At 39.4% G+C, this 14540-nt stretch overlaps 1 protein-coding gene across 2 annotated transcripts; it reads left to right on the top strand.

Annotated features, from left to right (window-relative positions):
* The first annotated feature begins 499 nt into the window (after positions 1 to 499).
* STK17B (serine/threonine kinase 17b) lies at positions 500 to 12968 on the top strand. Of its 2 annotated transcripts, none has more exons than XM_026047497.1 (8): positions 500 to 566; positions 2232 to 2387; positions 6109 to 6321; positions 7944 to 8088; positions 8454 to 8580; positions 9177 to 9225; positions 9805 to 9984; positions 12024 to 12968. In XM_026047497.1, the coding sequence occupies exons 2-8, from the start codon at positions 2266 to 2268 to the stop codon at positions 12304 to 12306; spliced, it is 1119 nt and encodes a 372-aa protein (XP_025903282.1). In that variant the 5' UTR covers positions 500 to 566; positions 2232 to 2265; the 3' UTR covers positions 12307 to 12968. The 2 variants fall into 2 exon arrangements, with proteins under 2 accessions (XP_025903282.1, XP_025903290.1); XM_026047505.1 differs by lacking the exon at positions 500 to 566 and adding an exon at positions 1480 to 1492.
* The last annotated feature ends 1572 nt before the right edge of the window (positions 12969 to 14540 follow it).

Here is a 14540-nt window from a genome sequence, read left to right as displayed (position 1 = left end):
AACACACAACAAAGACGGCAATAACGCTCCTGGGGCATGGAGCGTCCTCACTGCCTGCTCGGCTTTCCGCACTGGGAGAGCGCAGCAAGCCCTGGCCTGGAAAAGATCTGCACGGAGACACACGGAGCTGGGGGACACACATAAGCACTGGCCTTTATTTTTGGCCTTACGTGCAATAATAACCTAAAGCATCTCCACTGCGGTATCTTCTCATTTTGCTCCTGCGGTCATGTGGCCCGTCCGCAACGCTGCTTTCCAGACTGTGCAAAAACCTCAACAAAAGGAGCCCTTTCCAGGCACGGTGCGGTTGTTTCATTTGGCAGAGCCCTCTGAAATCGGGTCACACACCGCGAAGAAAGCGGGGAGGCCGCAGCGCCGCCGTTGACTCTGTCCAACGACTGCTCAAAACGCCCGAGTTACAGAGGGAAGGTCGAGCCGCGACAGCCACTCTGAAGCTCTGAGCAGGTTATCGTGGCCGCATTCCCAACTCCTGCGCTTTCGATCTGAACTCAGCTGCCGTGAACCCGTCACCTCCCGTTCACGATAAACGGTGTCGCTGACGCCAGGTAAGCGCCGCGGGGCCGGGGCGCCGCCTCAGGGACACAAAATGGCCCCGCCGCGGGGCCGCGGCTGCCGCTGTGCCCGGCCTGGCGGCGAGCCGAGCGGTGCGGGCCGGGCCGAGCCGAGCCGAGCCGAGCCGGGCCGGGCCGGGCCGGGCCGGGCGCCCCGTGGGGACCCCGCGGCCCCGCGCAGGCGACACCTGCTGCAGCCGCCTCAGCGCCGCCCCCGAGGCGCGAGGGGAGCCGGGCGGCGGCGCCACCTCATTGGGCGAGCGCCTGACCAACCGGCGGGGCGGACGGCGCCGCCCGCTGGGCGCGGATTGGCTGCGGGCTGCCGTTGGGGCGGGCCGCGCTGGGCGCCGCCGGCAGAGCCGCGGTTCGGGGGCTGCGCTTTTCAAACGGCCGTTGTGGCGGTTGAGGCGCGGCCGTTACTGGGCGGCCGTTACGGGCGGGCTCGCCGGGGGCTCGTTGGAGCGCGGTGAGTGCGGTGAGTGCCCCTGTGGGACGGCGCGGCGCGATGCGGGGGAGGCCGCGGGGAAGCTGCACGTCTTTGCTTCATCCTCCTCAAGAGGAGGATGTGCCCCGTAATCCGGGATAAAGGAGGACGTGCTTGGGGAACGGCGGCTGCTGGGGTTGATTCAAGGTTGTCCTGTTGGGGCCCCTCGAGAAATCTTTAAAAAGCTCTTTTGGATGCTGGTCCAGTGCTAGTTGAAGATACTCTTTGAAAGACATAGAGATACTTTTTTTTGATAGTTTTTTTCCCCTCCCTCCCTCGCTTAAGCCTTCATTTAAATCTAGAGGAGTTGCAGTATGAGTGCGAGCATTTCCAGAACTGATTTGCCCCCTGTTTGATGGGGGTTGGATGCTGTTTGAGCTATCGCTGGGTCACGTACTGCCCCAGAGGGTTTGAGAGCATAATTTGGATAATTAAAGTATGTTTTTATAAGGTTGCTAGCTCAGTTCTGACCTGTAATCTTATTTGCGTTCTTTTTTCACCGTTAAGAATAATCCTGCTTTTCAATTTATTACAAAGCAATTAATTAAAGTTTCTCTTTAAATAACATAACGGTGTTCTGCTTTTGTGCCAGGCCTATTTGTGTGAAAGCCATAAAACAATATGCCCAGATCATATTGAGCTACTTTTGGTGACCAGTAGAAATAACGAGGGTGAGGATATGTTCACAACGCACAATTTATTAATGTACTTTAATATTGCTAGTTATTTGTTGGTTCTAAAAGATCTGAGCCTGCAGAAAGGATGCTGTCCTTTCATAGTGATTTCTGACAAATTTGTCTTGCACTAAGAAATGCTTAGGTGAGCTACAAGTAAGTTTAATAAAAATGCAGAGCTTTGAGCTTGTTTTATTTTCCTCTGCTCAGCTGTGCCTGCTGTGTTGCAGACAAGAAGAAGGAAGGAAGCTTGTTCAAGTCAGCCAATACTAATTAAAAACAAGGAGTGTAAAACATCAGGGAATTGCCAGAACTCTAGATTCTGTAAAGGAGTTAAAGCTTACTTTAATGAAATTTAAAAAAAAAAAATGTAAATATGTTGTCTTTAGTAACTGTTAAGCAAACCTAAGGCTATTCTATTTTGTTAGCCCTAATATTTGTATACTTTGCTGCTGTGTAGCTGTGGGATTTCCAGAACTCTTGTATATATTGTCTTAACAGGTAACTGGTAGAAGAGAGACATCTGCTCCTAACCATGTCCAGGAGAAAGCTGGAGAATAAAGGACTTTCTGGCTTGCTGGCCACATCTCTGCAGACGCAAATCAGGACAGACAATTTTCACAATTTCTATGTTCTTGAATCTAAAGAACTAGGAAGGTAAGACTTCTAATAAGAGGGATTTCTGCTGCAGCCAAATCCTCAGTGCAGTGATAGAGTTTCTGTCTGGAAAACTCTTCTGGCAGTACACGTGGAGAGAGAGCTATGTCCTTATTTTTCATTACCCCTCTCCAGTGATGCCCCAGATTCCAGGTGTATAAAGAGGAGATGGCGTAGGGTGACACTGCAAAAATGAGAAATTTCAGTTGGCTGGAATCATCTAGAGAGCAAAGACTTGTTTCTTCTCATCCTCAACAATTTTGACTGACTAGTTTTTTAGCAACCTGCCATTTCAGATTTATTTTGTAGTCAACTGCCTTGACATGTGCAATAGTAAAATAATTTTTTCAATCCTCTATGTTTATACTACCACTGACATCTGAGTTATGTGTGTTTCTTCATACCTTCAGAATACTCACAGCATTGGATAGAAATACAAACATAATAGCTCCTCTAGAGCTTTGATAATCTGAAAACTGTATTTGCAGATGATACAGACCTGAGACATAATGTCTGAGGCATCTGCATGCATGGATTTTGCAGGCATTCCAAAACACAGTCCCTACAAAAAGAGACTTAAAAAGTTAATGCTAAAATGTAAAGAAACAGGCAGGGAAATAGCTTTTCCAAACAGCTTATTGAACTTTTCCTGACCTAAGTGTTCATATCTATTCTCAATGTTTTATCGTCTTAATGTTTAAAAGATGCTTACACTTCTTCCTAAGTGGTATAAAATTTATCTTTATATGTAATTTCTCTAATAGGTGTAATTAGGTCCTGCTGTTTTCTTCTTCCTCTTCAGATTACTTATGTATAGTTCTTTTGTTCCTCTTCTGTTTCCTCCACACCCTTTATCTTTTAGGTCCTCTTGGTATTTAAGACAGTGACTCACGGGTAAGGCAGGTTTTGTTGGAGGATTAAAGTAGTTGTGTCCCTGCAGATGGCTTGGCTTCTTCCAGAGTAGTTGAGTAGCTGTGGTTTACGGCTTGCGATGTGAAAATAACTTGAATTGTTTTTATCTTATAAAACTGGGTTGTGAACTCTAATGGCTTGCCGGCAACAAGGAGTGGGAACAAACAGTTTACTGGAGGGTCCTCGGCTAGAAAACTTGTTTCTTCAAGGTGCAGCTCTGCCGTTACACTGAAGTGCTGCCTCGTAGATGAGCTGTCAGGTTTTAGGGATGTTTTTTAATTTTGGTTTGTGAGATTACAGTTAGCTGGCAGGATGTATTAACTGTGTTAGCTTGTCTGCAGGTGCTTTTAGAAGCATAGTCTTATTTTCTATATCCTAATAAAAAAAAGTGTTTCAATGTCTTTATCCTTGACTGTCTTTCCTTTAAAAGCCTGCTTGCATAGGACTAAGTTTTATATACACCCATGTATCCTGCCTTTAAAGGAGTTTATCCCATACTTTGGGGAATGGTAGCATGATCATGTGAAGGTAAAAGGGATGGAAAAAGATGTCCGCTGAAAATTCTTTGTGGTGAAAGCTGTGGATTAAGCGATGAAACACTGGAGTCTGTAGAGAAGGAGGCAGAAGCCAGACAAGACTTATCGCAGCACCCCTTCACATGGCTAAGGTTAACAGTTGATAGGAAATTGTTATGTTGAAGAGGGACTTCTGTATAAAACTTGGTTTGCATGACAAATGCACTCTGTTTGTGAAATGCATTTTTTAGATGCCAGAGGTGCATAAAACCGCTATTTGCCAGAAAATATTTATTTTTTCAGATGGTTTTCTTTTCGCTTACTTCCTCAAAGGTGTCTATTGATTTGCAGTCTCATCCTCTCACTTTATAATTATACTTTTTAATAATTGACACACTACAAAACAGTATAAGCAGATAGGAATTCAGACATTATCAGTCTTCTCTGGAGATACTGCTGACTCTTCAAAGCTGCCGTATCTGCAGTTACTGCCTGACAGATGTCCAAAAACTCTCGGGGAAGATCTTGTTCTCATGAAACCCAAAGAGTTCCCCTTTTTCAGTCTGAGGAAACTGTGGTGGGTGACTCTCTCCAGGCTCAAGTATATTACAAAATTCAACTCGGTAAACTTTAAATCCTCAATGCTCTGCGACAGTAAGTTGCCTTGACAGTTAGGAGAATGCTTAGGTGTTTCACATGGGTGGGTAGATTGTTTCTAAATTAAGTGTGTATACATTAGGTTGTAAATGATTTTCGGCTCTTAAATTGATTGCTTTCTTTTGTTTTTGTGCTCCTGCCTTTTTGAACGTAATGCTTAGAAAAAGGACCAAAAAAATACAAAATCCACAGGTAATTGACACTGAAAAATGATGATAGAAAAGCTGTTTTGTTGAATGTGTTATATATAAATGACAGAAGTACAAATAAAGGTCAACTCTTTGTGATTTATAATTTAGACAGACTTGTACAAACTGTGCCTGACACATTATTCTTTTAATAATAGAAATCTGATTTATGATGGCACTTTTTTTTTTAGTAGAATGCTGAAATCCAGGCGTGGGTTTTTTTTTTTTTTTTTGAAAGATGCCACAAACATGCTTTTCATTTTAAATGTACTACTTTTAAGCAGTCTTTTGTACCAGATGAAGAGCAAGACTTTCACAGGAATAGCTAATATTCTTAACTAAAAAGAGTTAATATTGATGAAAAAGCAGATGAGATAGTGAATATTCAGCCTCTTCATTGGGTTTGTGCTATGATGGCAAAAAGTACACATGGAAAAATGTCAGTTGTTCAAAGATGTGTCATTCTTGTTCTTTGTACATAGTTTTATCACTGCTTTTAGAGCTTTACATAGTTTATTTTAGCCCTTCTGCCTTTTTTTTTTTAAAAAAAAAAAAAAAAAAGCCTCTTGTTTGATTTGAAAACACTTCCTAAGTATGCAACAAAGCATTTTGGGGAATGTGTAACTGGTGATTATAAAACTTTGTTTTTTTGGGAGTTCATAACTTGGCTTAAATACTGCATTTTTTCCTTTTTTTTTTTTTAAAAAAAAAAAAAAAGGTCAGCTTGGTGTTCTAACTATGGTATGTGGTTTTCTTTTAAAAACATATCTTTGCCAAAATACATTTTTGTTTCCATGCTTAGATGGTTGGCTAAGAAATTAAATAGCAGGCTTTGCCTAACTGTAATTGGGAAAGGGAATGTGAAGTACTGGGGCTTTCTTTTTATTTGTTTTTTAACAAGACAGAACTGAATTTTTAGCAGTATTTACGTGGTTTGTGAAGGCAACTTCTTTTCATAACTCCCAAACTTTCTAGTTTTCTGCTCTTTAACAGATGTGTTTGCTGTATCCTGTAAGTGCCATAATTCACTTGAGTTTGATTTTTCTCTGGTAACATATTACCAGCTTGAACAAAATCTCTGCTTGAGTAGCCTGGTCTCGCCTCGGAGATGACTAGGCTTTGAGCAGGAGGTTGGGTTGGACCTCCACAAAGGCCCCTTCCAACCTGAGTTTTTCTATGAAGCTGTGAACTTTCAGTAAGAATGCTGTGTAGGCAGGTACTCTGATATAATGTTTTGTTGCTCTATGTACATGAGAGGAATTGTACTTTGTCACACCCAAGTTCCTTTTAGCTTACAGTGACCAAAAGTGGATATTCAGGATTGTAAGAAAAGGCGAAACATGTCACTCGCCTGACAGTTTCCCTAGCTGCCATTTACTTGCCATGCTCTAATGGAAATTCAATTACTTCTGATATGTTAGGTTTTAATGTTTTCCTTTTACTTTGCAGAGGAAGATGTGCTGTGGTTAGAAAATGTATAGCTAAATCCACTGGCCAAGAATATGCAGCTAAATTTTTAAAGAAAAGAAGGCGAGGTCAAGACTGCAAAGCAGAGATTTTTCATGAAATTGCTGTCCTTGAATTAATGAAATCTAATCCTCGGATAGTCAATCTCCATGAAGTCTATGAAACAGCAAATGAAATCATCTTAGTGCTGGAGTAGTAAGTATGCTTTCTTCAGGTGTCCTGTGTTTTGTAAGAAGAAATCTGTCGATGTATTCAGTTTTAGCATAAGTGCCTGAACACCCAGAAAAATTACAACAGTACCTGGTGTGTATTATGCTTGTGATTATACCTCAGTAAACTCGCACGGCATTTTTTGGTATGATTTATGTTCATGTAAATGTAAGTGTTGAATCCATTTCTGTTCACTTCAGATGTTTGTAGTAAGTGTTGTACGTGTATTGTGTTGCACCCCTAGCTAAAGAGTTATATCAAACAATATGGAGTAGAGACATAAAACAAAAATGACCAAAACCTATCCTGATTGTGTTCTCAGAAGTCTTAAAAACATTGCATTCTTTCTCATGTATGAATGTGTTAAATCAACAAAACACTGAGAAATGCACTTAGGATGTAAATACCAGGACAGTGATATTAAGCATCATATTTTATACAGGAAAAAGAAACAAACTGATCTGATTGAAGTGAAACACTTAATAGGCTCACTCTTGGACTTTTTTTTTTCTTAATAGACTTTATCATTTTGTTGAGGATGGAATTCGGTATTAATCCTCTGGTTGAGAAACTCCTTTCTCCACAAGGGAGAGAAGCTTGAGGCAGTTAAAGCAGGCTGAGTGATGGTTTGAAGCTCGTATGAAAGGAAACGCTGTGCTGCTACAGTGTTGGTAATAACCAAGAAACCACACGCAGCCAAGTGACGCAGCGTCGTTTTCATGCTTCCTTTTTGCTTTGCTAACGGTTTTCTATATGGAAATAAGAGTTGAGGGAGCCATTTTGAATTGCTTTCTGAAAACCTGAAGCTTGTCAACCTCATCTTTGTTGTTAGTGTGGAAATGGTGCATCTCAAAGCATGAGTAGTTTGTATCTGCTGGAGATATTGCTTGTTGGCTGGCCGAGCTGGGCATTACAGCAGCATCAGAGAGAAAGATTTTCTTCCCAGTAGCTCTGGCAGAAATAGGTCATTTTCAGTCTTTTGTCAGGATGGCAGGCTTCATAATAGTAATTGTGCATTCTTCAGTACCTCTAGCTATTTATTATGTTGTTGTTTTTGTATCTTTGAAATCAATTTCTCTTTGACAGTAAGAACACTTTTGATCTTTCTTCCCTTAAATTGCTCGTGGAACTGCTCTATTTGAAGGTTTGGAGATGTCACAGAAATTTTAGGTTTCATTTCAAGAGGTAGGCTCTGCCTCTGTTGTAGAATAATGACAGAACTCATCTTCCTGGAGCCTTGTGCAGGCCCAGTTGCAAGAGAACCAAGTTGAGGCTTCCAAAGCTTTGTGAGGAATTCAAACAAAAAATGTTGTCCCTGTTTGCACCCCTGTTGGCCTGCAACAAAAGCATCATTAGATTTCCTGACCGGCCCTGCTACATCTTTTCCATTTCAAAGTGCTCACTTGCTATGTCTTAGCACGTGTGTTTAAAAAATAATTTTCCCAACAGTTTCTAGGATGAATAGTGAATAAATAGATATCAATACATTTATGTACATATATAATACTACCATATCTACTTACATAGTATTTTGTATATGTAACTTTTTTTTTATTTAAGCTTGACATTTCATGTTTAATAAATGGATATTCTTGAATGTGTTTCAGTGCTGCTGGAGGAGAAATTTTTAACTTGTGCATCCCGGACTTGGATGACAGAATTGGTGAAAGTGATATTGTAAAGCTCATAAGACAAATACTTGAAGGACTTTGCTGCTTGCATGAAAATAATATAGTGCATCTTGATTTAAAGGTGAAACAGTGTCAGACTTTTTTTCTTTCAATAGTTTACTTTCAAGTTAATATTGCGAAATTTGTTTAAAAAAATCATTTGTTAAAACATAACAAAGATGAGGAAAAGGGGCAGTATAGAGTTTAAAAACTTGGAATACAAAAGATTTTACAATACAGACAATGTCTGTTCTGTTTAGCTCTCTGCAAATTTCTGTGGTCAAAATAATGTAAGTTTAACCTTTTTTAAAAATGCCTTAGTGTTTAAAACTCAATGTTTAAAACTTTTGCATCAAGCTTTGCATAGTATAAACTGGAATGTCATTTGGCATGTTGTTTCTTATGCAGCTTGTAGTGTATGAATTAACTAAAACTCATCTATTCTAGCCTCAAAATATCTTGCTGAGCAGCTCCAGTCCTCTTGGTGATGTGAAGATTGTAGATTTTGGTATGTCTCGGAAGATCGAGAATTCCAGTGAACTGCGGCAAATTATGGGAACGACGGAGTATCTAGGTATGGAAGAGTTCCTTCAAAATTTCTAGGTCGCAATTTCCTGGATACAGCAGTTCATATATTGTGTTTGAGCCATTGCTGGAGAAAGAATAGCACAAAGCAATATTTTGTTTTGAGCTGTTCCATTCCTTAAGAGAGTATTTCCAGAAACCCCCCAAACTATAAAAATAGCCTCACTACTACTACTAAAAAATAGCCTGACTTCTACAGGAAATATAGCTTTAAGAAGAACCCACAGAATCTTCAGGTAACTCTGTGAAGTTCTTACAAAATCTTATCTGTGCATCCATGTGAACTGAAAATATTTTGGAACTTAGAATAGGCTTTATGCCATGTAATACTATTTCAGTCTGAACCAGTTAAGCATCAATGTCCCTGATCAAACCGAAATAACGTTTTTCACCCTTGTAGCTTGAAATAATAAACCTGAATATTGAAACTGGATGCTTAGTCTTACAGTACTGGTCAACAACAACAAAAAAACTTTGCCAAAAAGATCAGAGTATGTTTTAAAAAAAAACCCTTGAATGTATTGAGTGTATTGTATCTCTAGTGCTTTTTTCTTTCTTTTTAATCTTTCCCATCTCTTTTTCTAGCTCCAGAAATCTTAAACTACGATCCTATTACAACAGCTACAGATATGTGGTAGGTGGTATACTTTGTTTTGATAGGCACAACCAATTAGCAATCTAGAGTCTAGATGCAGTTCTTGAGCAAACTTTATCTTGCTTACAAAAATACTGTTCTCATGGTGGGCCAAATAAAAGAAGGAAGAGGAAAGATGGTGCTCAGGATATATACTGGAATTACTGCACACAAGTCTGGATTGTTCAGCGGTTTGTAGGGAATGCAAATGGCTTCTGAGCATACAGACACAGGACAGTGGTTCTAAGGGAATAATTATTATTGGATAGCAGACTTTAGATTACTCCTTGATAACACTGGAAACGTACTTCAGGTATTAGCTACTCTTGGACTTTGGAGGAAAATAAAGAAGAAAGAGAAATAAGCAGTTTTCAGAAATCCCTTCATTTGGATGTATGAATGATTTCCATTTGTGTGTACATGCACATATAGCCAAATCGCATAAGTGAGAGATAGTATGTTGTTTCCTATGCTTTCATATGGCAAATATCAAAAAGTTGTGATCTGCAGTACAAGTAGGGGGCAAGGGACTTGGCTTAGCTGTGCTACATAGGATGACGCACTGTCTTCTTATCACAGGAACATAGGTGTAATTTCATACATGCTGTTGACACAAGAATCTCCATTTGTGGGAGCTGATAATCAAGAAACTTTCCTTAATATATCTCAAGTTAACGTTGATTATTCGGAAGAAACATTTTCATCGATTTCACAGCCTGCCAGAGACTTCGTTCAAAAGCTTCTCATCAAAAATCCAGAGTAAGTAACAAATTCTTCAGGGTAAGAATTCTATGTTCTGTGTTCATGGAGCATTTAGAAGAAGCGAATATTAGTATGAAAATTTAGTATTATATTTGTATTTTACATAAATATTTACATATTTAATATATATTCAATTATATATTTATTTAATAATTTATTATATAGATATATTTAAAAATGCAAATACATATGTTTATATTTTATTTATATATTAGATATATATTAAAAAATATACTCACACACCATACATGTAGGGTATTATTGGCTGGGTATTTAAAACTTCAGGTTTCATTATTTGCAGGCTGGTGCTATAATTGCTCACTTTGACTTCCATTTGGATGACAGATTATCAGTGAATCTTAAATATCCTGGAAAGATCAGATTCTGTCTAAAAGGAGCTTGCTTTTTATTCCTCTAAATGCAGTGTGGATTTTTATTACACTAAATGTGTAGAGGAAAGAATATGATGCTTTGATGTTTCGTGATTTATATTTAATGCAGCTTTTCATTTTAATACGGTTTTATATATTAATACGGTTTTATAGTCTTACGATTGAACATTCTTCAGGAGGAAATAGCGTTTCGCTATGTTCAGGCTTGTCAAAAACATCTTCAATCAAGAGTACAAACCTCTCTGTACTTCTAATGCGTATTTCCATAGGCTTACATTCCTTGTAAGTTTGTTCCTTGTGAGTTTGGAGGCCTTTCAGAGCAGCTGAACTGTGAGATGAGTTTTTGAGAGTGAGAGAACTGTGCACAGAGAATGTGTGTGCCTGTCTTCGCTAGTGTTAAATATTGAATTTTTAACTGTCACACTAGCACATTAAAAAGGCAATTGGAGGATGACTCTCAATCATTTGTAACGGTAACTTTTTAACAATACCTGAGTTTAGTAAAGTCAGCTGGTCATGTTCTGCTAGGCCTGGTCAGGGATTGTTGGTGCTGGTGCTGCACGTTGTCACGTGTATTCAGCAGTCACCGTCGCCTACGGAGAGGCTCCACAAAGCAGGAGAAGGCTCTTTGATAGGAGGAGTTGACTCCAGCAGCTGACCGCTGTGAAATGCCTGCTCTGAGGAAGCGCAGACCACACATTAACCTCACGCCTAGCCAGGACAAGATCAAGGATGAGAAGTCCTTTCTATTTGATAGTATCAACAGGTGAAAGAGGTCCCTGGAATCACAGTATCATCAGCACTGAGGCAGGCTCTTCCGAAGTCCCTGTCAGTGTGGAGCCGCGGGCAGCCCGGCACTCTGCCCCAGCTCCGGTGTTTGCCGTGGGCCCGCCAGCGCCTTCGCTGCGTGCTCGGGAACGGCTTTTCCCTTCCCACTGCTTATGCTTAATGACTGCCGCCTTGAATGTTTAAGTCTGTCTGAGACTCATCTCCATAAAGTCAGAGCTCTCTCACCACCACACCATATTTATGCGTTCCTACACAGTTGAGAGCAGATAGTGGCACTATGGCATTTCAAGTAAGTTTGGGGGAACTTGCCAATGCAAAACAGGATGAAAAGTGTAACAGCGCTGCACTAGATTAGGCAAGGGAACAGTAGTAATAGTCTGATGGAGTTGCAGACAAATTCCCTCATTTTGTCCTCTTTGAAAATGGAATGACTGAATATTCATTAAATAAGATTCCCTACTTAAAATATGTAAAATGTAGGACTTCAAAAGCATAAGCATGTGCATATATGTAATGATTCATAGCTCTTCAGAATGATTTCATACTTGCTAAAGTTTCTGTTCCTTGTTCTGATTAAAACTTTACCAGATTTGACATTCAGGAACAGGGAAACCAACTAAAATGTACATGTGTATTGCTAATGATGACCCCTAAATTTCTGTTTGTTCTAATGCACTTCTTATAGCTCTGGTGATGAGAGGAAAAGCAGCAATGTTAGTTGTGGAGTGTTCCCTCTGTAATGCCAACTGTGATTAAGATTTCTTCTCTGCATATGCCAGAACTACTTTAATTATATTTTTACTGCTTCTGAAATTAACTTAGGCAACTTAACCTCTTGGTATTTTTCTCTCAAAGGCAAAGACCCACAGCAGAGGCCTGTCTCTCTCACTTGTGGTTGCAGCAAGGGGAATTCATACTCTTGTGTAGCCCTCAAGAAACTTGCTGCCCGTCTCTGATGCCAGGACACACAACGAAATGCTCAGAAGAGTGGAATATAAAATCCAGTTGCAGTGGTACCTGTAGCAACAAGGAAGACAAAGAAAACATCCCAGAGGACAGCAGTACGGTTTCCAAACGTTTCCGGTTTGATGATTCATTGCAGTATCCACAAGACTTCATGACAGACTTTGTATGTTAATGGGTTTTTAGAGACTTCTTTTGAAATGAATTTGGCATAATCTATTCCATTGTGAATATAAGATTATGGCTTGCCAATTCTTGCAGCATTGATGTACTAGAAATGCACTTTTGAACCTTTTATGCTGGTGCTTCCTTTTCTGTCCGTTGCTGGCAATGGATAACTCCTGAGAAAATGGAGTTATAGCACCAATAAAATGAGGGTTTTGTTTTAAGGTATAATTAAGTAATTGCACTTTTCAAGTTCTAGTCCAAAATTGATGCCAGAGTGAGCAAATTAAACCTAAAAAAAGTTTAATTAAACTCAAGCTTAGCCAAGCAGTGCTTGAGTAACACATACACATTTTAACGGTTACACTTTGATAATAAACTGATCTAAGTACGGAAACTGAATTGGTCTCTCTTACCAAGTTTCTTTGTAACCGTTCTCACCGGTTCTAATGAAAGGTGAAAGTCAGTGTGCTTTGTGAGTACAACACATCTCCTGGGACTGCTGCTTTGTAGGATCACGAGTAATTAAGGAAAAGTTCCTGCTTTATGGGTCTGGTCTGCTTAAGGATGACGATGCGTGTTGTGTGTGTGTTTTTTCTGTGGTACCTGCAGTACCACCTACCTGGGTGTGTTTTTCTGTGGTGAATCTGCAGGGCTTGAGCAGTGTACAGGTAGAATGAACAGATGATCACTCAGAGGGCTAGTGGTCCCTTGCTTCTTGTTGGTGAGTTATATTAGAAGAGGATGAGGAGGATGAGCATATTCCACATGCCTGCTGGTTTCCTTTCATACAGTCTTCTAAAATAGTGTTGTCTACCTGTAATGAATGATTTATTCCTCATCTTAAAAAAGCTTTAGAGATTAAACTGAGTGTAACTTTCACTAGTGAAGCTGCACTTAAAGAGGCTTTTTAAAATTTTTTATTATGCCCTTTTAATGCAGGTGCTCGGTGCATCTTTTCTGTCAAGTCCTGCTACCCACACTAGCTTAGCTTTATGCCCGCTCTGAGAAATGGACTGCAGTGCGTTAGTAGTTGAAGATAAATTATCCAGGAATTGTTTTATCAAACCCTTCAGTATGCTTTGTTTTGTGGCTTTTTTTTTCTTGTTTCTAAGATCTGGGAAATAATAAATACCAAATTTTTGATTGGAGCAAATGCCAATTATGTGTTAACAGCCTGAAGCTAATAGTTTACACATGAAAGACTGACAAGATACAATCCTGATCATAACAATGCTGAGTTTAAAAGTCTTTCTGTATAGGGAATATATTAAAACTCGTAGAAATTTTCTGAAAGTAAGGGCACTATGAAATACTTTTTTTTTTCCCCAATTTTCCATTCCTCATTGCATAGACCAAGCCTCTTTTGGCTTGGATTAAATTTTTTTTTTATTATTAAAAAAAAAAACAGTCCTGACTGTGATATTTTATTATCAAGTGTGCCTGTAGTCCTCTCCATACTTGGGGAAATTGAGCTTTATGAGAAGTAATTAAAATAATAATCAGTAAAAATAATCAGTAAAAGAGTCTTTTCCCAAAAAAAGGAACAGACTTTTTTTTTTCTTATATAGTTTTCAGTATAAAACTTTGCCATAATGTATGGGGAATTCAGGATTTTTGTCTTTATTTTGGGTGATGCTCACCTTGGCATATGAAAAGCCACGTGTGGTAAGGCCTGTAAGACTGTTTTTAAGCTTATGTTTGTCAGAAGTAAACGTCTTCCAAGACTGAACTTCACGTGAAATGAAAACACAAGTATATTTGGCATGGATGGATGCCTATGTATAAATAAAATGCACTGACTTTTCTCTGCACGTTAATTCTGATGATAGAAACTATAAAATGACTTCACTGGAAGTTGTTGTTGAGTTGTATTCAGGTACTTTATACCATTCTCAAAGCTCTTGACTTTTCCCAGGTAGTCTTTAAAAAAGGAGGAGAGAGAGAAAAAAGAAAAAAAAGGAGGAAAAAAAAAGAGAAAAGGGGAGAAAAAAGGGAAAAAAATCCCCCACCAGCCCAGAGTCCAATTTAAACTGAGTAAGTTTAAAAATATGAATTACTAGTTCACTTTATATAAAGTAAAAAAACTATCAAAAGCCAAAAAAGATAAAGGCAGGAAAAAAGGGTCTACAAAGTTATTTACACTTTAAAATCCTCCAAAAGTGTTACTAAAGGGAGATTACAACTGTGAATCTTGCTTTGTATATTAGTATTCTGCTTTTAACATCTGAAAAACAAAGCTGA

This window comes from Nothoprocta perdicaria, unplaced genomic scaffold (genome assembly GCF_003342845.1).
Source record: "Nothoprocta perdicaria isolate Ctin4 unplaced genomic scaffold, notPer1 scaffold_11, whole genome shotgun sequence".
In the NCBI taxonomy this organism is placed as follows: Eukaryota; Metazoa; Chordata; class Aves; order Tinamiformes; family Tinamidae; genus Nothoprocta; species Nothoprocta perdicaria.
Note: the sequence above shows the minus strand (reverse complement) of the source record. Positions and strands in the feature narration are given on the sequence as shown.